Consider the following 25,638-nt stretch of genomic DNA (forward strand, 5'->3'; position numbering starts at 1 on the left):
CAGTTAATGGGTCTTTTGTAGACGCTGCAAATGGGTTGAAAAATATTATACATCGAGTGTCCAAGGCCATATCGCTGAGGAGCAATTAGCAAGCTGTTTGTCACAAACGTGCGTTTGCTGACCTGGTGTACTGTTGCCTTAGACCGTTTTGGCATCAAACAGTCCATTCTTTTTGCCGTCTCATACGTGAGCCCATCCATTCTCAATCAAGACTTGCATCTCATTGATCAAGCAAAACATTCCAGGCTCCGAACGATCCGCACCATCTTCGGACCAAGATTTCAGTCTGCTGGTGATTCGCACCGACTTCATCTTGGTTGAGGTCGTCCAACGCCACAGACGGTTTGACCAAATGCCCAACAGACTCTGATACATTGAAGGCCACGCTAAGGCTGATTTGACTGCGGCGTAGGCCTCTGGGCTGTAGCCCACGCGCACGTTGGGATTGAGCCAGACGCCATGGCTTTGGGTGAGAGGATTGTCAGCATGTATGAGGCAGCATTCAGAGCCTTCAACGTGGTGAAGTGCGAGAGAATCCGATACGCCGCGGAATTTCAAGCGGTTTGGGTCATAGAAAGGAGCCGCATCGAATGCAACAATTCCGTTCCAACAGCTCTGCACCGGTACAGGCTGGCCTGATATCATGGCGCTGCGGGAAGCCTTGGATCTGAAGTATGGAAATGTAGATGTTATGGCTTCGTGTCCATCATCGTCGCGCAACGCAAATGTATCGTAGTAATGAGGCGGTTTGGCGAAGTCCAGAGAGCAGGCAGCGGAGTAGTCGCCGTCTCGGGTTGCAATTAATGTAGCCACATCTTCAGTCTGACCGCAGGTGTCAACAAAATCCAAAGTAGGCAGCGATGGGGGTCCTCACCGTAAAGACTACATCGTTGAGAAACAGCACCCTGTCGTACTTCGTGCCGTCTTCTAAGTAATTGAGTGGCTCTAAAGCCAGATTGCGCAGCTTGGACAGGTATGGTATTCGTCTAAGCTCTGTTTTGCCTCTCGGAGTCTGTATCCAGCCGTCTGTTTCTGGCTGTCGCATCTCGTCGGCGTGGGTCGTCTCATTGAGCCTGACAGTCCGTCGTACTCCTTTCCTTTCCAAATCGTTGTCCAGGACCCTCAGCGTCTCCTTTGAGTCATCCCAACTTCCACTCTCGTATACTGATACGTAGACATTCTCTGCTCCAAAGTAGTCCACCAATCCAAGCACAGCCTGATTCCAATTGCTTCGAAGGATCGGGTCGTTGTTCCAATGGATGCTGGCGATAAATATCTTCTGACCGCGGACGTCGGGGGTCTTCGCAGGCAGGTTTTGGTGCTGACGAGCGGATATTAAGGACAAGACGTCGATGATGCAGAAAAGAGCAATGACTAGAAGCGTGGCCCGAAAGACTCTGGTCCGAGAGGATCTGGAGAAGCGGCGAAGGGAGGTTCGTTTCATGGCGATTCAGAGGAATGGAAGCGGTCTTGTTCCCCCAAAGAACAACAGACTCCCAACTCCTCAAACGAGTGGATCATGGTCATGAAAAGATGATGGAAACGCGGTGAATCCAATCAAGCAGATGGCACCCTCACGGCACCAACGGAGAAGACAGCAAGGACATTTGCAGCCGTGCCGTACAGGAACGGAGCTGGTATCGGGCCGGCAGATCTTCCGTACTCTACTGTACTGTAGACGCTAATGATTGGAAACAAACTAGTTGAAGACGACTGTAACTCAATTGCTGAAATTATGCGCTCTGCTCAAGATGCAGGAAAGAATGGATCTAGGTCCTTGCAGCATCGGGGGCGTCTGAGCAAGATGTGTTATAAGGTACTTAGCCTGTGGGCTAGGAAGGAGGAAGGAATACCTCCAGTAATCAGCACCTCCAGTAATCAGCAATAGGGCAAGAGCGATGGAAAAGAATTCGTTAGGATTGTGCGGTCTGTCGCCCGACATTGCACTTCCTTTTATACGTCAGTACCGTCTTCCAAACCGTATACTATACCATCTTCCGAGATACCAACAGCTTACTCCGAGACAATGTCTAGGTACGCTGCCGATTTACGAGGCAAAGGGAGGCGCTAACGACTCATCAATGCGCAGGCCTCTAGGACAACTCTTCGCCTCTTCGGATATTCTTTCAGGGGAAGAAGCCATGAAGATGCGAAATTACTGCTCCACGGCCTATATGGACCCTGACAGGGACCTCAAAGATTCCTACGGTATTCTGTTCGAGGACGGGAATCTTACCGCTTTCCAAGAGCACTTCCAAAGCCGTGTCCAGCATTTCGAGGGCAGACAGTATGAAGCGGCCCAGGAATTGTTCAAAGTCAAATGGGGTCCAACTCGTATTCCGGTTTATGTTGTGCTGCTCGCTTTTACAAGTATCAATCCTGGACTACGATATTACTACATTGCTATAGCGGAATGGCTTGTTGACACGGCCAAAGTTCCTGTTGACGGTATGTAGCGAGGGATTTCACCCTACCGTTTTGTGTGATCTCAATTGTTCCTTTGACTATATTCCGATACCAATACGTGACTTGCACCCGTATGGACGTGGTCAAAGGACCAGGCGCTGACTTCTTAATGAAAGGAACCGACATATCTGGTACCACAGCTCTGATGCATTCCATCTCCCAGAAACCCTACTTCGACCCCGAATTTGCACAGCTCATGTTCGATGCTGGGGCCGATATCAATCGAAGAGACCGCTTTGGCGGAATAGCCGCCCACGATATTACCACAGTCCAGCTCCTTTACGATCATGTAGCTCATGAAAAAGCGGGCCGTGCTTTGCAGTGGTTCCTGGAACATGGCGGAACTCTGGACATTGAGGACGGGGATGGTATATCTGTACGGCGGATCATCGCGAGTCTGGAAGGCACTGATAGGACGTTGAAGGGGGTTGTGGACAGAGTTGAACAACAACAAAGTGGTGGTAGCAATACCGGCAGTGGCGTAACTGCGCGTCCTACGGCCCGCAACAGTCCATGCCCGTGTGGGTCAGGTCGGAAATTCAAGAAGTGCTGTGGTCAGGCATGATGCCCGATGCCCGAGCTCTCAGTCAATCGATGGGCATGTGGCCTTTTGATAGTATTGAATAGGATCGTCCTTGCCAATGTTCATTGCGTTGATGGTTAGAGATTTTCGGCTGCCAGCCTTTCCTTCTATCGTTAATCAACTCTCCGCAACCTCGAGCATAGTCATCGACACAAGTATGGCAGTCGACATGGGCAGTTTACCTGCGGAAGCTGACAATCAAAGGGCAAGAAGAGCGAGCGTTAAGCATTACGAAGCAATTCCCTGTATGCCGACTTCTGATGTAGACTTCGAGGAACGGCCGATCTCCGTTGTACAAACTAGAGATATTCCAATGACTCGGAAGTCGCTAGTCTAGGGTTGAATATAGAAAAGAGGAAAGTCTCTTTACAATGGACAAAAACGCTTACGGGCTCCTTCGCGCAGACAATGACGGCTTTGGGGCGTAACGACATGCTATGTCGCAGCGGGAATGTCACGATCCAGATGCTCGGCTGACAAATCTCATGATTCGAAAATTCCACTCCCGAAAGAGGAACAGACCAGCGTCGCCCGGCACTAGTGCACTTCCAAAAGGAGTCGACCTTGGGCAGATGTTGTTGGGGAAAACCCGGAAGTGAGTGCGGTATACTCTATTTACAGGAGAGCGCAAGTCCGGACTTAGAGGAGAGCCTGCGGAGAAACGTGGTCTGCTTCTACCGCATGTTGCAATCTGTCATATCGAGTACATTCAGTTCGTCGCTATCCTTGATCCTGTGTTGTATATCCACAATACCCCCTAAACACAGACTTTCTCTCACATGCATTACGGTTGCATTGCGTCGTTCTCGAAAGTGCTAGCTGATCCTCGCCAGGCAGTCATTCTCCTGATCTTGGTATTCTGAAATCCGAGGGCCTTTTCTCTACTCCTCGACGCAATCTACGGGTTGTCGCTTCCGGAAAAACGAAGGCGGCAGCCCTTGCGCTCTCTATTCCTACCTTATGCGTGCCATGTCTCCTCCCGTCAACAAATATACCCTGATTCTCAATGTCCAACCGAAAAGCAGGAATGTCAGAGCCAATCAGCTTGCCCGTCACTTGCACAACGAAGGTAAGCAGCTTCTCATGAGACAACTCATATCATGAACAATGAAAGCTTGAGCAGCGACTTAAAGACGTAAGACTGTGCACACTCAGAGTCACCCACTGACAGGCCAACCACCTCCAAACTACAAACTCAAACCCTACGCCAATCAAACCTCCTCGTGTCCTCCCGCCACGCTCCCTCCCTTCCAACCTTCCCATCCAACTCATAAACATCAGCCTGCATCCTAACCCCATTCCTCAACCTCTCCTCCCAAATCTCCTTCGGCGACCCATCCCTCCGCTCCGCAAACCTCACAAGATCTCTTTCCGCATCGACATACTGCCTGCAAAGCATTTTCTCTTTCTGAAGATGACACTTAATGCAAACCGGAGGGTAGTCTGTCAAGAGGACTTTATTCATTTGGTTTTCGTCCCAGGCGGCGCATGGGGGCCCGCTGCCCGGGTGGTTCTTGCAGGGGATCATGATCTCGTAATCGACTGTGTGGCCGCATTTTGCGATTTGGGCTTTCGCGGTGCACATGGTTTGAGAGTTTGTTGCGGTGGGTTTGTTTTCTTCCGGGGGTTGGCCTGGAATGAGTGGGGTGGATTGTGAGTTGTGATGCTTCTCGATGAAGTTGAGATTGATCAGGAACTGTAGTTGAACGGTGAGAACGATGGGGGGTAATATCAAAAAATTTGAAGTCCGCCATTGTCATCACCCATTCTTTGTCGATACAAAGGCCATTGTTGTTGCACCTTTTGGATGCAAGACATCCAATTTTGACTTCATTTTCCTCATTGTCTTCAAGACTCCTGGGCGTAAACATACTTCGATATAGAATGACAATAAACTATTCGCAAATCGCTTTGAGCGATGACAATGAGGTTGTCATCCAACACAGACGGACGACTCTTGACAGTGAAAGTACACAGATTTCCTCACAGCAACAAGATCCTCTTCCCAAACACACACACGCTCCCCACTCAACCACAACCAAGTCCTCTCCTCACACCCAACGACCCACGGCCCACCCACAACCCCACCATGTGCAACTTCCAATACACAACCTTCCCCCAACGCGACCACATTTTCGCCCCCACCCACCCTCATCTCCCGCTGCGCCACCTGAACCTGGTGGTAGCCCTGCCCATCCTCGCGCTGCCTCGGATCAGCGACACTGACCTACCCTACCGCTCTCGCCACAGTGTCGAAGATCAGGAAGAAGTTCACCATGCGGGAGGCCAAGGTGGTTGAAGAGGGGAGGAGGAGGGGGGGAGATGTTGAGGAGACGTGGCGGGGGAGGACGGGATGGGGGTGAGGGTGGAGCTGGGTGGGGTGGGTTTTGGGAAGGGGGGAGGTAGGGGGGAATTGTTTGTTTTGTCTGCAATGTCGGAGCTGGGGCGATGGTCGATGGATAGGGTGAAGTTAGCGTTTAGTGTCGCAGTTGCTGTATACGTATCGTAGTCGCTGTACGCGTATCTAGTCGCTACATACGTATATTGGCAGGTTATATAACGAGCGAATGCTTTTTGTTATTTCCCAACCTCTTGTTGTGAAAAGAATGGATGGCCCGTCATGGCCGATGTTCTCATGCAATGTCAGAGCCTCTCATCCCGGTATCATACCCGCCAATCTCAATCGATCAAACGCCTTGAACCAAGATGTGTTCGGCTCAATCTCCTCCTCAAACCCCACCTTTCTCGCCTTCTCTAAGTTCATATGCCTATCGAATGTAAAGACAGCCGTACTCATCCAGATATTCCGCTTTGAAAATCCTACTATCCTTCCCGCCCCACGCTTCCAAGGCCTGTTCATGCTTCTCGATATACTCTCCCGGCTTCAGCGCGTCCTTACCATCAACATCCGGGCCAACGCCTTCGAGGCCGAAGTATTTCGCAATAGCCGGCCAGCGTTCGCTCATGCGTGAAGGAGGGGCCCGGTCTGCGATATTGAACAACTCACCGCCTCCGCACTCCTCAGGGTGCAGGAAAGCCCAGATGGAGAATTTAGCTATGATGTCTGCAAAAGCATCGTTGAAAAGGGAATTGTAGGCAGTGACCGTGCCGGGAAAGGGGACTTCGGCGCCTTTTCCCTCGACAAGAGCGTACAAGGAGAGGTAGGTAGCCCAGTGGGCTGGGAGGTTGAAGGTACTGCCGTTGGGGACGAAGCCGATCTTTTTGCAGGAACAATGCGTATGAGAACGATGAAACGCGCTACAGTTGAATGTACTCTCTACTTACGATAGCATCTGGTCTGACTTCACACCACGTCCAATCTCTCCCTTTGCTCATCTCCTCGAGCGCATCTTGATGCGCAAAGCAGAAAACGTTGCTGGCGATTGGCTCTGGCAATCGGCCCATGGACTCCTTAAAAGGGGCTTTGAAGACTCCACCGGGAATGTGGATGCCATAACCCTGTGTAGGGCTCTCGGTACCTCGATGGACCAAAATATCTGGGCGCTCATCGTGAAAGGCTCACCCTGGTACCGCTGGGTAATACCACGAACTTTAGGCTCAGTGAAAGAATGTTCAAGGCGCCGATTGCACGCTCGATCATGTCACGATTGACCTTGATATCGACGTCAGGTTCTTGCTCCTACTTGTAAGCTGATGAATGCCAAGAAAGCTTTCATGTCAGCTGGAGACTTGTGCGCTTATAGCGTTCATCATGGCTGGTCGAATGGCCTTCAAGGATCAAACACGCACCGAAGTAGAATGCATGCGTAACATTCCCAATATCTTCGACTTCACGCTTTAGAAAAGATGTGAAATCCTCGATTGACCCCTTCAACATCTCACATGAGATACCAACTGGAGCTTCGGTCGTGATGGCGAGGGATCGGGCCAGTAAGAGTCGGCGACGCTGAAAGGCCGGTTCACTATTGCTGTGACGTGTGAGAAAGCGCCTAGGGGGGGATAATTGGAAAGGAGCTGGTCGACAACGCCCCAGCCTGCTAGACCGGATGCGCCGAATACCAATGCATGAGCGCCAGTTGCTGATGCGGACCGAGCCATGATGTCCTGATGAGGTGCCTAGCAACAGGAAGTCTGGATTTGAGAAGTCGTCAATGGGGAGACACTTTGACCCTCGTTTTGACCGAGTGACTGAGTCAGTCGAAGAGTTCGGTTGTGATAGAGACCGTCATTGGACATGACTCGGTGAGTCAAAGGAATTATGAGATGTTTCGCTTATGCGGTAACTCTATGCACTAATCCAGATCCAGATACCTGCATGCATGTATGCAAGACCACTCACGAAATATGCACCTCGCACATTATCACGCTTTGAGACGGTAGAGGTATTCTATACCGACACCGACGCCGACGCTAATCGCCACGTGGTTGTAAGAAGCTTGTTTTGGCGGTGGCTGTAAAAAGAAAATGGATCATTCAACAACGGCAATTGGGATTCATTGAGAGTCACTCTGGGAGCCTCCAACGATGGCGCTTAGATGCACATCTGGATAGGCTGATATCACTTCTCTTCTTCCCAGGAAATCCTGGCCTCTAGAAGCGGCAAGCATGATAAATTCAGCACCATCAAACCTGTCAACAACATAGTCCCAGCATTATTACAACGCGTTCAATGAGTACGTACGAAGCTGAAGTATATGTAGTGCTGCCATCCAGAACCAACTCCTTAAAGTACTTTAACAGAAGCTTGGATGTTTATCGTGCCAAGACATATCTTAGTGCTCTGTGATTTACGTAATCAGATCTGGATAACGAGTCATGCGATAATGCTGCATGACTCATGCAGATGTTTACTAAGTCCGAATCTTAAAATCTTCCAGGGCATGGACTGCTTATTCTCAACCCAATCAATTGCTCATTCGCTTGTGGCCAATTTCTCTTCTTCCTTCTCATCCTTCATCCTCGCCTTCTTTTGCTTGAATCATCGACATCTCATGCTGCGCAAGTGGCATTTTCATAGGTTCAGCTGATGTCTGACCTGACCTGCATACCCGTCTGACATTGCCCGCATATCCGTTGGAGGCCAAGGATTGCCCATGATGCAAGCTCTTGGCGAATTGATCCAAGGGTCGCACCAGCACGGCGTTTCCAAACCACCAAATGCCGTTGCTGAAGCAGATCCAGAAGCAAGTAAGGAGGTTGACGCCTCGACGCCTGATACCATCGCCGAGGTCGAAGATCTCAAGGCACACCACCCTCCCCCTCCACAACCCAATGAATCGGTTGAGAATCGCGTCTCCGTTGGCCGCGCAGAAGCCGAGTTCGCAGAATTGAGTCGTCAGCTCTCCGGCATATCGGAAAAAAGCAAGACAATATCAAGGAGACCAAGCCACGGAAGTATTTTGAGCCGAGGCAGTGGATTGAAAGAGAAGGACATCGAGAAGGAGCCAACGAGCTCAACGGAGTCTGAGGTAGATTCATGGGATCTGGAGCAGACATTGAGAGGCACCAAAGATGAGGACGTTGCTGCCGGGATCAAGTCAAAGCACATTGGCCTCGTATGGGAGGGTCTTACGGTCCGAGGTGTTGGGGGTGTCAAGAACATCGTCAAGACTTTCCCTGAGGCCTTTGTATCTTTCTTCAACGTTGTTGGGACGGCGATGCATATCTTTGGATATGGCAAGAAAGGAAGAGATCTCGACATTTTGAGAAACTTTCGAGGGGTGGTCCTACCCGGCGAGATGGTTTTGGTGTTGGGGAGGCCAGGCTCAGGATGCACGACGTTCTTGAAAGTCATAGCCAATCAACGTTTTGGATACACGGGCATTGACGGAGAAGTGTTATACGGGCCATACGATTCCAAGACCTTCGCTAAATACTACCGAGGAGAAGCTGTCTACAATGGGGAGGATGATATACACAATCCTACACTCACAGTTGGCCAGACGCTGGGTTTTGCTCTAGACGTCAAGACCCCTGGCAAACGGCCTGGTGGAATGTCCAAAGGGGAGTTCAAGACAAAGGTGGTGAACCTGCTCCTCAAGATGTTCAACATTGAACACACCATCAACACCATCGTTGGCAACCCTTACATGCGAGGTGTGTCCGGAGGTGAAAGAAAACGAGTTTCCATTGCGGAGATGATGGTAACGTCAGCGTGCATATGCGCTTGGGACAATACGACGCGAGGATTGGATGCTTCAACGGCGTTGGACTATGCCAAGTCTTTGAGAATTATGACCAACATCTACAAAACAACCACCTTTGTCTCGCTGTACCAAGCTAGTGAGAACATCTACAACCAATTTGACAAAGTGATGGTCATAGACGAGGGCCGCCAAGTGTTCTTCGGTCCTGCGACGGAAGCCCGGGCATACTTTGAGGGGCTCGGCTTCAAAGAAAAGCCCAGACAGACTACCCCGGACTATCTTACCGGCTGCACTGATTCATTTGAACGTGAATATGCATCTGGAATGTCCGAATCCAATGCTCCGCACGACCCTGACTCCCTTGCGAAAGCCTTCGATGAATCCATATTCGCGAGCAAGCTGTCAGAAGAGATGGTTGACTACCGTGAAAAGCTCGAGAACGAAAAGGAAGTCTACACCGAATTTGAGACCGCGCATCAACAAGGCAAGCAGAAGCATACGATGAAGTCCAGTGTCTATGCTGCGCCTTTCTACCTGCAGATCTGGGCTTTGATGCTACGCCAGTTTCTCATCAAATGGCAAGATAAGTTCTCGCTCGTTGTTTCCTGGATCACTATGATAGTCGTCGCTATCATACTTGGCACTGTGTGGCTCAATTTGCCTGACACCTCAGCGGGTGCCTTCACGCGAGGAGGGGTCTTGTTCGTCTCTCTCCTTTTCAATGCCTTCCAAGCCTTCGGCGAGCTCGCTTCAACCATGCTTGGCCGGCCGATCGTCAACAAGCACCGTGCATATACCTTTCACAGGCCTTCCGCTTTGTGGATCGCCCAGATCATTGTCGACCTAGCTTTCGCCGCGGTTCAGATCTTCGTCTTCAGCGTCATGGTATACTTTATGTGCCATCTCGTTAGGGAGCCTGGTGCATTCTTCATATTCTACCTAGTCGTTGTTAGTGGATATCTGGCAATGACCCTCTTCTTCCGAACATTGGGCTGTCTTTGTCCCGACTTTGATTATGCGATGAAGTTCGCTGCTATCGTCATTACTCTATTCGTGTTGACGTCTGGGTACTTGATCCCATATCAAAACGAGAAGAAGTGGCTACGATGGATCTTCTGGATCAATGCACTGGGTCTTGGTTTCTCTGATCTGATGATGAATGAATTCGGGCGCCTCACTCTGACTTGCACTTCAACTTCTCTCGTACCCTCTGGATCTTCCTATGGGAACATAGCCAACCAAGTTTGCACCCTCCCCGGGGGTTCTGCTGGATCGACTCGAATTCAAGGAAGCGATTACATAAGACTTGCATTTGACTATGACGTTGGCGACCTATGGAGGAATTTTGGGATCATCATCGTCCTCATCGTCGGATTCCTCTTTTTGAATGCTACTCTAGGCGAAGCCCTCAACTTTGGTGCCGGTGGCAAAACCGTCACCTTTTTCGCCAAAGAAGATATAGAAAAGAAGAAGCTCAACGACGGGCTTATGCAAAGAAGACAGAAGCGCCAACTAAAACAAGAGATGCAAGGCTCAGAGCTGAACATTACTTCCAAAGCTGTCCTTACGTGGGAAGGTCTGTGTTATGACGTTCCAGTACCCTCAGGGCAACTGCGCTTGCTGAAGGATGTCTTTGGATACGTGCAACCTGGCCGGCTGACTGCCCTGATGGGTGCTTCTGGTGCTGGTAAGACGACCTTGCTTGATGTCCTGGCTTCTCGAAAGAACATTGGAACCATATCAGGTGATGTTCTGGTTGATGGCATAGCTCCTGGAACCGCGTTTCAAAGAGGAACGTCATATGCTGAACAGCTTGACGTTCATGAGTCGACTCAGACAGTGAGAGAAGCTCTGAGGTTCAGTGCCGATCTCCGGCAACCATACGAGGTCTCTCAAGAAGAGAAGTACGCCTATGTCGAGGAAGTCATATCCTTGCTCGAGATGGAAGAAATTGCAGATGCTATCATTGGCGAACCCGAGAGCGGGCTGGCAGTTGAACAACGGAAACGTGTGACAATCGGCGTGGAGCTGGCAGCTAAGCCTGAACTGCTCCTCTTCCTGGATGAGCCTACATCTGGACTCGACTCACAGTCGGCTTTCAACATTGTCCGCTTTCTTAAGAAGCTCGCGGCCGCTGGGCAATGCATCCTTTGTACGATCCATCAACCCAACTCGGCGCTCTTCGAAAACTTCGATCGTCTACTTTTGCTACAACGCGGAGGCGAGTGTGTGTACTTTGGGAACATAGGGAAAGATGCTATAGTACTCCTAGAATATTTTCGCAAGAACGGTGCGATTTGCCCTCCAAACGCTAACCCAGCCGAATGGATGCTTGATGCCATTGGGGCTGGACAAGCACCCAGGATCGGTGCAAGGGATTGGGGCGACATTTGGCGAACCTCCTCCGAGCTAGCAGACACCAAAGAAACCATCCGCCGTATCAAGACTGAGCGTATTTCCGAGGTTGGATCCAACCGCAAGACCGACGAGAATGAATATGCTACACCTCTCTGGCATCAAATCAAGATCGTCAACAGACGCACTCATCTCTCGTTCTGGCGATCTCCTAATTATGGCTTTACACGGTTCTTCAATCACGTCGCCATTGCCATACTGACTGGACTTACATTCTTGCAATTGGACGACTCTCGCTCATCACTACAAGAGCGAATATTCGTAATCTTCCAGACTGTCGTCCTCCCCGCCATCATTGTAGCACAGGTCGAGCCAAAATACGACCTCTCACGCTTAGTCTTCTACCGAGAATCCGCTGCAAAGGCATACAAGCAGTTTCCCTTCGCGCTCTCTATGGTCCTTGCGGAGATGCCCTACAGCATTCTTTGCGCAGTGGGCTTTTTCTTTCCCCTTTACTACATGCCCGGATTTCAGTCCGCATCTAGTCGTGCAGGCTATCAATTCCTCATCATCCTTATCACGGAGCTCTTCTCGGTGACCCTGGGCCAGATGATTTCCGCTTGCACGCCTAGCAGCTTCATCGCCATGCTCCTCAATCCCTTCCTTATCATCACGTTCGCTCTCTTCTGCGGTGTCACAATCCCCCAGCCACAAATACCAAAGTTCTGGAGAGCCTGGTTGTACCAGCTGGACCCATTTACGAGGCTGATTGGAGGCATGGCAAGTCAATTTCACTCCCCTCGCCCAATTATGACTAACAAAAGCACAGGTGGTGACCGAACTTCACGACCGTCCAGTGATTTGCTCCCCCTCTCAGCTCAACACCTTTACTCCCCCAACTGGTCAAACATGCGGCCAATACATGGATGCTTTCTTCTCGAGCGGCGGAGCAGGCTATCTTGTCAACAACGCAACGGATGTCTGCCAATACTGCGCCTACAAGGTCGGAGATCAATTCTATGAGCCGTTGGGTTACAATTTCGATCATAGGTGGAGGGATTTGGGTATCTTTGCCGCTTTCATTGGTAGCAACTTGATCTTGCTATTCTTAGGGAGCAGGTATCTGAATTTCAATCGCCGTTGATCGATTCACCGATTTTCTAGAATGGTAACCCATAGATTCCCTTGAGACGTTTGATAAATCGGACCAACAATCCTATTATCATGAAATCATTCCGGTGTTGAGGAATGTGGGGATCGGCCTAGTTTCCGCATGCGGACATCGAAGCTCTTTTGCAGGTAACAATGCCAACTCAAGATCAAATGTGCTCAGCTTAACGCTACATTTGAGCCTGTCTTGTGCCAAACCCGCCAAATCCTTCAGCTTTCCGCTCAAACTCTGCGCAAAGCTCGAAGATCACCAGCGTCCGCACCCACCACCATCAACCACCCCCATGCCCGCCCTCGCCATCCTCACCCTGCAAATCCTCTTTGCACTCTCCTGCCTCCTCTTCCTCCTCTACCTCATCACCATCTACATTCTCCGACGTCCTGGACTGGGGCCGGGTCACTTATCTTTCAACGCCCTTTTCGATCAACGACGCTGGAACCTCAAGCCCACCCCACCGCCCACACCTCTACCTCTCAATCTATCATCCCAACAAGGAGATCTCAAACGCAACGCACAACCCGCCTATCACAACCCCTTCGATTCCAGCCCCACAACGACTTCTTCTTCTTCCCCAACGTCTTCATCCGCAATCGACTGCATGAGCCAGAGCAGCGGGATCCTCCACCCAGATACCTCCGCAACGGCGCCAATAACGTGGCGGGATCCATGGCGATGGCGGTTCGGGACCGGAGACTCACGTCGAGATAGGAGTGGCAGCGAGAGCGGGGTTGCTGAAGAAAGGCGAACGGGATCGGAGAGTCCGGGATTGAGTCCGCTTGGGTTGGGGAAGTATTTCTTCGAGGGCGGGGTCGGGGTTCGGGATATGTGAGAAAACGGCAAGGATGACTAGGCAGGGTATAGTACACGTATCAGCCCCTTTTCTTCCTCTTCCTGGGGAATCGGATGACGGGGAAGTCGGCCCGGCAATGCGGGCTCGTGAGATCGGGGACTCCGCTCTCTACCAAAAATTTTCGGTGCCTGAGATCGATCGATTTGTACATGGCACCATGCAAACAGAGGTAGGTAGAGGAGATGGTGCATTGAAAAACGCCATCAGAACAAAAGACTCCAGCAAAGAAAGATGGAGAAGAGTACTTCTGCCGCTAGAGGCGAGAGCGGTAAGAGGCTGTAGCAAAAATTCTTCAAAGATATCACTATTGTCGGGCATCGCGCCTGAACTTTACACGATTTCATCAAGGGCTTTCGCCCTCCACAAAGGACAATTCTTAGCGAAACTTCTTTGGCGCCGTGTAGGACTCCTACAATGTCATCAACCTTTTTTTCGCCCTCTATGTACCTGATGACTTTTGCTACATTCTCTTACTCCTGCAAAGCGCTACCGTATGATCATCTATACGCACGCACGCACGCACGCACGCAAAGCTCTTTCTATTATCTTTCGACAACTCGCTGGGAAAGAAAGACGGCACGGTCCCGCGCCCCAATCACCGGATTTCCGGGTTCCCGTACTTCCTCGTGAACATACCCAGCGCCTTGATCGGGAAGATGAACTTGTAGTTCGGGTACGAGATCATGACGCTCTTGTTGAAGACGCCTTCGATGCCTTCCTGCTTCCACTCTCCGTTCCTCTGCTGCCGTGCCATGATCAGCCCGACGGCTCTCTCGATGGGCTCCTGGTCCGGATACTCCGCGACCAAGAGTCCGATGATGGCCCAGCTCGTCATGACGATCTGACTCTCGCGCTGTGCGTAGACGCCGGTTTCGCAGCCTCGGTAGCTTTCTCCCCAGCCGCCATCGTCCCGTTGCTTGCTGAGGAAGAATTCGCAAGCCTTCTTCACGCGGCTGCTGTTGGCGTAAGTTTCTCCGACGGAGGCGAGAGATTCGAGCGCGAACATGCCGGCGTAGGTGAAACAGATGCCCCAGCTGCCATACCAGGATCCGTCCTTCCGTTGCGCTTTACGGATGTACTTTAGTGCGCCATCCAAAGCTTTCGATATGTCTGCTTTTCGGTATTGGGGATGATGTTTCGAGAAGAGGCGTAGAGCGGTGACGACGGCGGTGCTGCATTCGGGGTAATCGTACTCGACCATGATCCTACCGAAAACCTCGGCTGCGTTTAGGTATTCCAAATGCTCTGAGCCGCGAGTTGGCTCATAAGAGGCGAATCCTCCGGACGCATTCTGCATGGTCAGGAGCGTGTCAATCGCGTCTTGGAGGCGGTCACTGGATACTAAGACTGGATATCCAGGCGTGTGCTGGAGCATCATGACGGCTTTCATTGCTTCACTTGTGGTATCGCTGACTGTGTAGCCCTGTATTTTATTACTGAAGGCCCAGGCACCTTTTCGCTGCTGTCGATAACAGATATCCTGTTCCCTACAATTTGCTCTGATTTGCTGATCGTCCAAAAATTCGAGAGCTTTCGTTAGCATAGGCCTCCATGTCGGGTCCTCCGCCAGCCCGGCTTCATGAACTGCTTGGATGAGCCACGACGTATCCCATGTTTGAACACCGTTTGTGCCGTTGACGAGCATGCCTTCATTTTTCATCCAGAAGAACTCTGGTAAACGCTCGCGATGGCGCTTTACAGAATAGCTATCGGGACCGTCGTGGAGGTAGCAGGCCACCATATTCATGGGAGCACTGACAGGAGCAAGATTGGCGTAGTCAGTGTTCTCGTCTTCGCGATGAATCAAGTCGAACGACCAAGCTTCTGCTCGCTTTTTGATATAATCTGTTCGAAGGAATGGATTCCAGATGTAGACCAGCATCCAATTTATGAGGGTAAGAATCCATGATTTTGGGTGGTAATTATCTCGGGGAGATATGCTGTTACGATGTGACGAGAATTTAATAGAGGAATGGCTTTGGGTGTAGATTTCCTCCCGAATCTGGCGAATCAGAGGAGTCTGAGGGGTGACAAATCTCCTGGAGTAAATGTAGGACATGGGCAGGAAGACCATGCGCATGTGTATCCACCAACGCCACGGAGCGATGGGTACCCAGTCTGGGAGAAGCCTGCAATCACTCATCAGCCAACCTCATCACCAAATCACCGGCCCATGGCTTGACCTACCACAGCTCCGGAGGCACAGGGTTCACCCCCTCCCACTCCATAACCCCCAACACCGCCAACCAGAACTTGGCCCAATGCGGTGCCATCACCGCTCCCCCCAACTGGTGTAGCATCCCCCTCGCCTTTACCATCCTCTCATCCTCTTCATTCGCCCCCAGTAGCCTCAGCACGACATAAGTCATCGTAGTCCCATACGCCGTGCTCTCCCCTTCAATATGTAGCCCCCACCCGCCATCATCTGGATTCTGTCGGGCAAAGAGGTACCGTTTCATCTCTATGGCAACGGGTGCTGGCATAGGTGTCTGTGTGACGTACCAGGCGATAACCATGCCTGGCAGGAGGAACATGGGACCGCCGTATTCACAAGCCCAGTTGCCGGGGGGGAGCTGCAGGCGGGAGAAAAAGGAGAGGGCATTTTGGACGGATGAGAGCGGGGTTTGGGGTATCTCAAGGTCCGGTAGAACCTGGATTGACTTGTCAATGGCATTGCGGAAAGCGAGGAGCTGGGATGAGGCAGACCAGAGGCAGACCAAGGTGGTACCTATCGGCTGTGCTTTGCGGCCAAGCTTTGACCTCTTCATCAGTCTCCAGGTAATGCCATGTCTGTCGGCCGGCTTCGTCCAGGAGCCGCCATCGCTGGATGTCAGTAGTTTCCGGTTTACCAATTGAGGCTACCGTCGTGCGGTTCTGGTGTCTCGTGTCGCCGCTTGGGTTGCCATTCAAGACCATCTGCGTCGTCTTTGCCATCTTCGGTCCAGCAGAGGCGCAAAGATTGGCCCGCACGAGGTTTGGGTCCCATATTTATAACATTTTGAGAGGGAATTGGTCGGTCATGACCTCGGTAAAACAGGATCCGCGAGCGAATTTGTCAATACGAAGTACGCCGCTAGCGCCATGGGGCTTGATATAGATGCTACAATCGCAATAGTATGTACATAGTACTCTTGACGGAAGTAAACAAGATTTTTGATTAGAGACATCGGTCCAAATAGCTAGAGAGTAAGTACTCAAACATGATCCATTAGCTCGAACGGACTGCGAGCATGTCCTGTCATGCCTTTCCAGGGATCGAGAGATGGGCGATTAACCGCATCGATGCAACAGCCAACAACAATGCTTCCCCATCCCATGCCAATGAAAATCCTCAAACGCCCATCAATCACTCAAATCAGGATTAGCAACAAACAGCCTTCCTCCGCCCATGTAGCCCATTGTATTGGCCCTCTCATCCACACTTCCCCTCCTCCTCAGATCGTCGATCGTCTTACTCTCCTTCTCTACCTTGGGCGCCTGCATCTGTCCCACGTTCCCAAAACTGTTCTCACGTTCGCTCGATCCCCCACTGCCGCCCTTGCCAGAATCATGCGCGAAATAGTCCGCACCCTGTTGCTGTTGGTCTCCAGGCACAGGAGTCTCCTCCGTCTCTGCCATCTCCGGTATATCATCGTTTGGACTGCTTCCTTGCCCGCTTCCGGTGGGCGTGCTGCCTTGACTGTACCTGTTCCCGCGTTGTTGCTGGTCGACGCTCAGCCACCTGTTATCGCCCGAGCTCCTTCCACTGATGCGTCTGCCACTATCCGCATCATCGTAGTGATTCCCATCATCGCCCACCTCATTAGCGCTCAGTCTCATGGGAACACCTCCTCCCACCATGTTAGCACCACTGTATCCCGTAGCTTTCGGCAGGCCATGATGCCTGATTTTGCTCCTGACGCCCAAGCTGCTACTGCCCATGCTGCCACTTGTACTCGTCCGACCCTCTGCCTGCCCAGTTATTTCCCTCGCTGCCCGTATCTTTGCTGCTTTGTGTTGTGCCGCTATCCGCGGATCTTCATGTTGAGACCGATCACACCAAACGGTGGCTTTCTGCTTTCGCATCAGCGCCACATAGCTGCCAGGTGTAGTCGAGGCGCCAGAGCGTGTTGAAGCATTCCGGCTGAGGACAGACGAGACATTTGACGGAGTTCGGGATGGCGGATAGCCCGTATTGGAATGTGACGTAGATGTAGTCGATTGGGAGGGAGTGCGCCGTGCTTTGGCTATCGCGTTGGGATACTGTTGTGATGAGGGAGAGGACGTGGGCGGCGGTTTGGGGCCATTGCGGGTGTATGAGGAGAATGTCGAAGTCGGAGGTGGCTGCCGAGAAGGAGGCAAGCCGATGTCAGGAATAATTTTGCTCAATGGTCGGAGATCTGTCCGCTTGGAGATGTCTGGAACTGGAGGTAGAGGTTTCCTGTGAGGCAGTTGATACGGGTCTGGTCGTCGAAAATCTACCATGGTCATCTCAGTGAGGTGTATGGAGTAATGAGGAGCTGTCTGAGGGGTCGAGTTGGAGGAGGGTCAAGGCGCTGGTTTCGCTAGTGTGGTGAACAAGGATGGCTGGGGAGGGGGGGGGGGTCGATTGTTGGGTCTGCTTCCTTTCAACGACGTAAGGGTGTGATGATTTTTTTAAATTTGGTGTTCCTTCAATCAAGTATGAAACGGGATGCAATGCAAGTGCGGTAAATGTCAGGGATGAAAGCCTTTTCCAACCTATATATTCCGTCCCCAGGAAGCGAGCCCTGCTCAAGCTTCACCAAATCTTCAGCCAACACCTTTGCTCGTCTTTGTCAACAACAATGACTAAGGAGTGCTTCTTTTCTGTCGACCTTGGTGGCAAGCGAGAGCTCTACTGCGGTAATAAGGAGAATTTGATTGGGCGGCTTCCTTTCAACAATAGCAACAGTCTAAACCGCAAAGGTCAGTATTCTACCGCCGGCTGATGTCAGACGCTGGGCCCGAAAGTGGAGATATCCTCTTTTTGGGCAGGTATGCTGTCAAAAAGAATTGTTCGATACGGGCAGGCCATATATACATATTGTCCTCATAGCATTGGAGGAAAGCTTGTGAAATCTACCTTACGATTCGAAGCTTAGGGTCAAAAGCTCGAGGGTCTCCGGCGTTCTGGGTCTTCATGCAGGGTCGACCTATCTACTGCAGCCAGTACGTACTACTCCAATTCTACCAACCAAAAATTGGTATATACCACGATGCACAGCTTGGTCCAGCAATAGTGGGAAAAGTCTGGAGATAACTTATCTGCTTCCCTTCCCACAAGGCTATCGATTTACGGCAATGGATCAGGTGGACTCGACTCGCAATTATGATGTAGCTGTTTAACGTTCTGGAACGGTCTCAGCCCTCTCTACCTGGCACATCCTAGACATTCTCTGCGAAGCCTCCGGACAAAGCTCCGGGAGCAGGGGCAAGTATTCAAGGAAGAGCAAAAGTAATGAATCATCCAAGCTCTCCATGCATGAGGTAACAGGACCCTCACGATACGGAAGACACTAATAACAATGCAATTTCCTTGTCAATTATCTACTTCATACTTCGATCCAGATGCAAGACTGCAGACGTCCGGGGATGAGGCCGCTGTCATGTCTTCGAACAAAACAAAAACTCTCGTCGATGGAATCTTGAGGCACTTGCTGGACTAGTACATATCTGCATTTGACGAACAGGCGTAGCATCGAGGCTCCGCAAATAACATGGCATCCTATGAGTTATATGAACTGAGCACTATACTATCGAGTAGCCGCCGTCAACCATGATGTCGCTGCCAGTCGTGTAGCTTGAAATATCAGAAGCCAGATACAGGAACGCTCCCTTGAGCTCATGCGCTTCACCCTCGCGTCTACAGAAGATGTCAGTCTCTGAAAAGGAGACCGAGAACGAAGGTACTTACCCCATGGGTATCTTATCTCTCCATATACTCTTCGTCTCTATCGGCACGAAATCCGATATCTCTGTGGCCATGTAACCAGGGGAGACAGTATTGGCGCGGGCGAATTGTACCATGTCAATGGCTATCGACTTGACTATCCGCAGAGTTTAGCACCTCTATCGCGCGGCTTCTTGAGGGATCAAGACATACCGAATTGGATGACTGCGGCTTTGGCTCCATTGTACGCCGCCTGCAGCTGAGGGATGTTGACGATATGCCCGCTCATACTCGCGGTGGCAATGAAACTTCCCAACCTGAAATTCTCGAGCTTCTTTCCATTCAAATCCGTCCCCTCCATCTTTTGGCGTCTCCAATGGAGCCCAGCGGCATATGCACAGTAATACACGCTGTCCATATCGGTAGACATGACGTTCTTGTAATGTTCGATCTCACCGTCGAGAAAGCTGCCTTGAGACCATGGGATGCCGGCATTGGCAACGAAAATGTCGAGGCGGCCATTGAACTCATTCACAATCTCATCAATCACTTCTTTGACGTGCGTCTGGCTTCGGACATCTACCTGATATGCTCGGCCTAAGCAACAGCGTTAGTAGAAGTCTCTGCATTGCCAGTATGCTTTCACACATTTAACACCATATTCATTTTCAATATCTTTGGCACGATCCAGAGCTTTCTTGTTACCATGATACCATATCGCCACGTTTGCACCAGACTCGGCCAAAGCCTGAGCAACAGCCAATCCAATCCCTGCACCGGCTCCTGAAACAATGGCCGTCTTGCCTGTGTTGTTGAAGAGAGGGAAGACCTTTTCTTCTTTCGGGGCCACCGTATTGTGATGGTTGAAGTTCCCACCGTCCATGGCAGGCAATTTCTCTCCTCCCATGATGATCGAAGTAATATGTATCGGTGTTGGTACTAAGAGACGCGAAAGACGGTGCTGATTCAAACTTAAGTAAATAGCAAGAACCAAAGTGGTCGAGAAGAAGATGTAAGCCAGAAGAGACGATGTGGTAAGCTTCTCGAATTTCATCCACTACAAGTAACTCGTTCAGTGGGATCCAAGATCAAGCAAGTCTTTCACGACAACCCTTTTGATTTAGTATGAATCTGAAGAATCATTGACATGCATACGGTATCCCGATCGATGCGGGTGAATAGAGCTACGAAATCGAAAGATCCCGTTGCATTTCAAAGCAAGTGCACTCCACTCCCCGACAGGAACCCCGCTTACTTTAATGCTTTTCTGATTGGCCACCTTTTTGACCTCGGTTGATGACATAAACGTCTACACGTTTAGCGTGGATTCCTTTACTTTTTGTAGCCCAGGAGGAAAGAAGCGCAGGCTCAATCATTGAGCTGTCCAGAGATTTGGGCATATTTTCAACGCAACAGAAACAACACAATCATGTCTTCTAGGCGATGTTCCACGGGCAGCAAAAACATACTAAAGCTGGCACGAAGGTGAGCTGCTAGATCATACAGGATTTAGATCGATCGTATGTCTTCTCCTACCCTGCGCCAGATCTCTGACACAACTCTATGTTCCTGCCCTTTCCTCGGATTGTCCTCTTACTCGTTCTGTGGCAAACCCAACCTCTCCTTTTCTCCTTCTGTCAAGGCGGTATTGTCTTGGCCTCCATCCTCGACCACCTGCTTCCCATACAAAAAATATACCACTTCTTCGATTCCCAACTTCCAGGTGTACATCTGCATGAAGAGGAACAGATGGTCTCTATCATCTCTGACCTCCTTTCTCCCTCGAACCAGTTCGCCCATTTCCTTGCTCAAAGTCTCTTCCCACAAACGGACCTTGACGCCTCTGAGATCTTCCATACCTCCAGCCAAAGTCTTCGTCTTCGCCTTAAAGTCCGTGAAGGACTGAGTCTCAGAGCGGTAGATGCAGGTGAATTGCGCAACGAAACCGCGCCATTTGAAATCAGCAGTGCATCGGAAGGGCTCTTCCCCTTGATCCTGCTCCGCTGAACCACGGATATTGAGGAAACTACCCTTGTAGGCTCCACCCTCGTAAGCTTTCTGCTCTCCCTCCCAGGACTTGCACCACACAAGGTCGTACTTTCTGACGATGTCGTACTCTCCCTCTTCCTCATCGCTCCAGCCGGCATTTTCGTCAAAGTCATCGTTCTCGTCGTCTTCCTGGGCATCGTCGTCACTTGAAGACTCTGAATCCTCGGCTTCTTCTTCTTCGTCTTCGCCTTCGGCGTCTGGCTCCCTCATCTCTTGGGCCTCCCCATAGGCTTGCAAGTCATCATCGATCATTGTGGGAGGTTGATCTTTGTAAGTAACCGCGAGAGACATCGCTGGGAAGATGACCAAACGTCAGGTTAGTATCTTCTGAAGCTCTTTGGGGTGTGTCTTTCTTGATTCGTTCATACAAGATGTTCAGTATGTGGAAGTATTGAGTGAAGTTGCGCCTTTTATGTGCGGGATGTGACATGTTCTCTGTTCCGTTGGCCAAACCAATCACAACGAAGGCGGATGCTACGTGATTGAAAATTCGGGAATCACTGCTTCTACCACCAATGTGTCGGAAGATGCGATAATTGCATGATTCTAGACACATTATCTGCTGGTCTGGACCGATCTGCTGTACTGGAACGTAAAGGGAACGCTCATTGTCTCCGTAACTGAGCCCAGAAGTATCCCTGGAAGGACTGACTTCTCCGGGTTCTCGTCAACTGGCTCCACCATACCTGGCTCAAGATTGAAGCTATGATTAGAAGAAACACACCGTTGCTCCGTCGTTTTATATCTGGCCTCCAACCTCACTGCGTTTCACACATTGGGATTAATGCTGGTTTAAAGTTTCGGAGCAGTACAATTGAATCCCAGCTTTTACTAGCCATATGGTCCAGCTGCACCGATGGTCTCCATCTGAGTTCCAAATTTCCCCCAATTGCCCGACAGACGGCAGAGGTCTACTGTCCTCTTTGTCTATGTGGTTTTCTTGACAACCCACACTGCAACAATTGAGAATGAGGGTTTACCCTTCATTTTTTGTTGTATAAGACGGGACAAATGATGCCCCCCTTACTGCAGCAGATTTCGCTAAAGTCGTATGCTTGACGGCGGATGCCAGGGAACAGGTAGTCAGTGCGACAACAATCGAACCAATATATTGAAGCTTTTAACTGCAAATCAATTTAATGGTGTGACAATGGTATTTTGTGTTCAGCCGTTGAACGCGTTGTTGACATTCCGCATTCCCCACGTCCCTTGCTCGATGTTTAAGAGTTTTCTACTTCCAACTTTCTCGCTTGAGTTTGGACTTGCATCATACAGTCTTTGTGGTTGTCATCCTACCTCACGCTGAATGCACTCTTGTAAGTGATGTCAGGGCGCTCTCGCAGTGCTAAGAACTGTCAGATACTCACCAACTCCCGTGGATTCTGCGCTCTCCTCGTAGGTCCCCGCACGAGGACCTTGACGCGTCATGGCGATAAGCCTATATTTACTCGTTGGAATCATCGTCGGCGCGGTTGGCCTGACATCCCTTACTGTCATCCTCATAGTCCTCGGCCTACGGCACAAGCACCGGCGCCTCCTCTCCCAAATCAACTCACCCAGCGAGCGACGCCTTAGCGGCTTCCCCACCAGTCCCAACGCAATCATGAGCATCACAGACGAAGACGTTGCGCGCATGCCCGGCACGCGAGCCTCGGTACACCGGTCTCAGCACACGCCTCACAATCGCAACATTTTATACACGCCAATGGCATCGCGCGAAAGCCTACCACCGCGTGCGTATATTCCCAAAGCACGTTCGAACGATCGAGATGATCACGAGCCAGCTGCACCGCAACAATCTTGGCCGCTACCTCGTCGAATGACGCGTGCGGATGGCACACCTTTGGTCAAGGTGCCATCATCGACACTGACTCCGTTCACTGAGAGGTCGAAGAAAGTCCTCCCTTCGCCTCCTCCCAAGGACGCGAGAAACACCGATGGAACACCGCGAAAAGATGAGATGAGTTCGATTGGCAATCTGAATCTCAATGGGAAAGACAGTGATGCCACAAAAACGTTATTTGCTACAGATCTCACACCAAAACCGCTATTTCACGGACAACAACGCAGTAGTTCATACGGCATGATCGCTGAAATAGCAGACGGAAGCAAGACCGAGCCAAGAGCCTCAAGGAGAACGTCGCAGTTTCCACGGTCGAAGAGCATGTACAGTCAAGAGCCCGGCCTCGCTCCTCCGCAACCATTGCCGCCATTGCCATTCGAGATCACGTCAAAGAGATTGCCGAGAGTCAAGAGCCCAGAGCAGAGTACAAGGCGAGCATCTGGCGGGAGTTTGTTCAGCGAGCAAACCTCCATACTCGATGACAATTGGCCCAAGGTTCTTGCTCAAGCTGGCACGGATTTCACATCCATCACTCTTGCGTCCCCTCCCAGTCCCGCTTCGACACGTAAAGGACTCGGACAATACGAAATAAACCACGTTGTGTGGGACTCATCTCACGAGGAAGGCAGAGCCAGTCCAATAGGAGCTGCGAAACAGATGGCGTTCCGACCACAACTGAACACACAACGATCATTTCGCGCTAGCATCCAGGAGAGTTTGCCCCGAAGCAAAAGCAGCGGTCTATCTCTATCAATGTCCCTGCATGGGCCATCACGAGCCGAGTCGAGAGCCTCTTTGGCCAAAGAACCATCAAGCACTCACTCAAAGTCGAGAGTCGCGATTCCCAGAAGTGCCGAATCTAGAAGACCTGGACGCGGCATTTCTCCATCATCGCCTCTTTGTCGCGCCACCGACTTCACCATCCACGACGACACGAAAAGCAAGAGGGCATCCACATCGATTTTGCACGCGGTTTCCGGTAATGAAGGTAGTCCAATCTCGGATCCATGGGAAAAGCGGCCGTGTTCTATCGCGACCAGCAATCCGGTAGAATGGGACATTGAATCCCTGCCAGCAGCCAAAGCTGCTGCTCCAAAAGACAGAACGAGTGGAAATCAACGTCAAAAGTGCATCCGCATCTCCAATACACCCCTCGTCGTCCCTTCTCCGCCAAAGCCACCAGCCCTCGAAGAGCAAGAGGAACTACTACAAGGAAATTCGACGACGCAGAACTCGGTACGCGGAACAAGACCAAAGCAAACAACCTTCCGTCCCCCATCGCGACAAGATTTCGATTTCGCCCCACTGACAACTCTCGGCCTTCACAGAGAAAATTCCCGCGTGATGGACAACAACAGCCCATTCTCCCCTACCCAATTCATGATGAATCTCTACCGGGAAGACGACAACAGCCCGGACATAGAAGTCGACACGCCCACTCGGAAGCCCAGCGCACGGAAACATTCCAGCACCCATCCAAACCGCCGCAAGACGATCTTCGACAACCCCAACCCAACAGCATGGCCACTGCCCACCCCACCCACGGAAACCCATCCGGATCCAGAGAAACCAAACAACACCACATCCCGCCTGAGCATCCAATCCACCGACCAAGACTCCAACCCGGACTCGCGCCCCCCATCCTCCCTCCTCAACTTCCCCTGGCCACAGCCGCCCAAAACCGCCGCCGCCGCCAACTGGCGGGGTCCCAAAACGCCCATCCGCCGCATCGGCGGTCCCCGCCCTCCCCCGTTCCGCTACGTCTCGCCCGACCGGCGCCGCTCCCCGATCCGGAGCGGCGTCGGCAAAAGGAGCGCCAGTCCGGTCAAAGACCTCCGGCGGAGCGTCGCCGCGCTGCGGCGGATGAACAGCGAAGTCGTCGGCGGCGGGGGCCGGAAGTCGAGGGAGCACAAGCGGTATCTGAGCATCGGGGAGAGCGGGAGCGGTAGCGGTGCGGTTTTCGAGGAGGACTCGGTCGGTCGGCCGGGGAGTCGGATTCTCTTTTCGCAGGCGGAGAAGGCTGGAGGGGACGATGACGGGCTGGGGGGGGATGGCAAGGAGAACGTCAGGGGGCCGAGGGACATGCGGATCTTCGGTGGCATGACGAAGCTCGGCCCGCCGAGCAATGACACGGACAGGTTTGGGAAGAGCCCGACCGGAAGCGCGTACGATCGAGATGGCTTTTTGAAAGAGCTGGATGCCTGGCTGCGCTGAATCGAACCTTCACTTCGATCTATCTATTTGACATTTAGTGATATCTATAATCATAATAATTGACCGTGTCTCTCGTGGGCTCATCAGACTGCATGCGGTGACAATTCCAA

The 25,638-nt window shown here is 51.3% G+C and overlaps 10 protein-coding genes across 10 annotated transcripts; 3 read left to right on the forward strand and 7 right to left on the reverse strand.

Moving 5' to 3' along the window:
• Positions 1–180: 180 nt before the first annotated feature.
• Positions 181–1,444, reverse strand: HO133_005278 (uncharacterized protein; the record flags this gene model as incomplete). The annotated part of the gene is made up of 2 exons (XM_037296189.1): positions 181–822; positions 875–1,444. 2 exons carry the CDS (start codon positions 1,442–1,444, stop codon positions 181–183), a joined length of 1,212 nt encoding a protein of 403 aa, XP_037148171.1.
• Positions 1,445–2,026: 582 nt separating this feature from the next.
• On the forward strand, positions 2,027–3,648 carry HO133_005279 (uncharacterized protein; the record flags this gene model as incomplete). Its single annotated transcript, XM_037296190.1, has 5 exons — positions 2,027–2,034; positions 2,090–2,448; positions 2,583–2,987; positions 3,254–3,294; positions 3,496–3,648. 5 exons carry the CDS (start codon positions 2,027–2,029, stop codon positions 3,646–3,648), a joined length of 966 nt encoding a protein of 321 aa, XP_037148172.1.
• A 596-nt stretch (positions 3,649–4,244) lies between these two features.
• On the reverse strand, positions 4,245–4,838 carry HO133_005280 (uncharacterized protein; the record flags this gene model as incomplete). The annotated part of the gene is made up of 2 exons (XM_037296191.1): positions 4,245–4,745; positions 4,830–4,838. The coding sequence occupies 2 exons, from the start codon at positions 4,836–4,838 to the stop codon at positions 4,245–4,247; spliced, it is 510 nt and encodes a 169-aa protein (XP_037148173.1).
• Positions 4,839–5,817: 979 nt separating this feature from the next.
• Positions 5,818–7,108, reverse strand: HO133_005281 (uncharacterized protein; the record flags this gene model as incomplete). Its single annotated transcript, XM_037296192.1, has 4 exons — positions 5,818–6,267; positions 6,335–6,508; positions 6,573–6,689; positions 6,902–7,108. The coding sequence occupies 4 exons, from the start codon at positions 7,106–7,108 to the stop codon at positions 5,818–5,820; spliced, it is 948 nt and encodes a 315-aa protein (XP_037148174.1).
• Positions 7,109–8,106: 998 nt separating this feature from the next.
• Positions 8,107–13,511, forward strand: HO133_005282 (uncharacterized protein; the record flags this gene model as incomplete). Its single annotated transcript, XM_037296193.1, has 3 exons — positions 8,107–12,295; positions 12,369–12,630; positions 12,845–13,511. 3 exons carry the CDS (start codon positions 8,107–8,109, stop codon positions 13,509–13,511), a joined length of 5,118 nt encoding a protein of 1,705 aa, XP_037148175.1.
• A 616-nt stretch (positions 13,512–14,127) lies between these two features.
• Positions 14,128–16,466, reverse strand: HO133_005283 (uncharacterized protein; the record flags this gene model as incomplete). The annotated part of the gene is made up of 3 exons (XM_037296194.1): positions 14,128–15,661; positions 15,720–16,183; positions 16,239–16,466. 3 exons carry the CDS (start codon positions 16,464–16,466, stop codon positions 14,128–14,130), a joined length of 2,226 nt encoding a protein of 741 aa, XP_037148176.1.
• Positions 16,467–16,874: 408 nt separating this feature from the next.
• On the reverse strand, positions 16,875–18,002 carry HO133_005284 (uncharacterized protein; the record flags this gene model as incomplete). The annotated part of the gene is made up of 1 exon (XM_037296195.1): positions 16,875–18,002. The coding sequence occupies one exon, from the start codon at positions 18,000–18,002 to the stop codon at positions 16,875–16,877; it is 1,128 nt and encodes a 375-aa protein (XP_037148177.1).
• A 1,278-nt stretch (positions 18,003–19,280) lies between these two features.
• HO133_005285 (uncharacterized protein) lies at positions 19,281–20,329 on the reverse strand (the record flags this gene model as incomplete). The annotated part of the gene is made up of 4 exons (XM_037296196.1): positions 19,281–19,395; positions 19,447–19,579; positions 19,636–20,019; positions 20,071–20,329. The coding sequence occupies 4 exons, from the start codon at positions 20,327–20,329 to the stop codon at positions 19,281–19,283; spliced, it is 891 nt and encodes a 296-aa protein (XP_037148178.1).
• Positions 20,330–21,015: 686 nt separating this feature from the next.
• Positions 21,016–21,762, reverse strand: HO133_005286 (uncharacterized protein; the record flags this gene model as incomplete). Its single annotated transcript, XM_037296197.1, has 1 exon — positions 21,016–21,762. One exon carries the CDS (start codon positions 21,760–21,762, stop codon positions 21,016–21,018), a length of 747 nt encoding a protein of 248 aa, XP_037148179.1.
• A 1,135-nt stretch (positions 21,763–22,897) lies between these two features.
• Positions 22,898–25,528, forward strand: HO133_005287 (uncharacterized protein; the record flags this gene model as incomplete). The annotated part of the gene is made up of 1 exon (XM_037296198.1): positions 22,898–25,528. One exon carries the CDS (start codon positions 22,898–22,900, stop codon positions 25,526–25,528), a length of 2,631 nt encoding a protein of 876 aa, XP_037148180.1.
• Positions 25,529–25,638: the final 110 nt, after the last annotated feature.

Source organism: Letharia lupina, assembly GCF_014066315.1.
Source record: "Letharia lupina isolate WasteWater1 chromosome Unknown contig_21, whole genome shotgun sequence".
Lineage (NCBI taxonomy): Eukaryota > Fungi > Ascomycota > Lecanoromycetes > Lecanorales > Parmeliaceae > Letharia > Letharia lupina.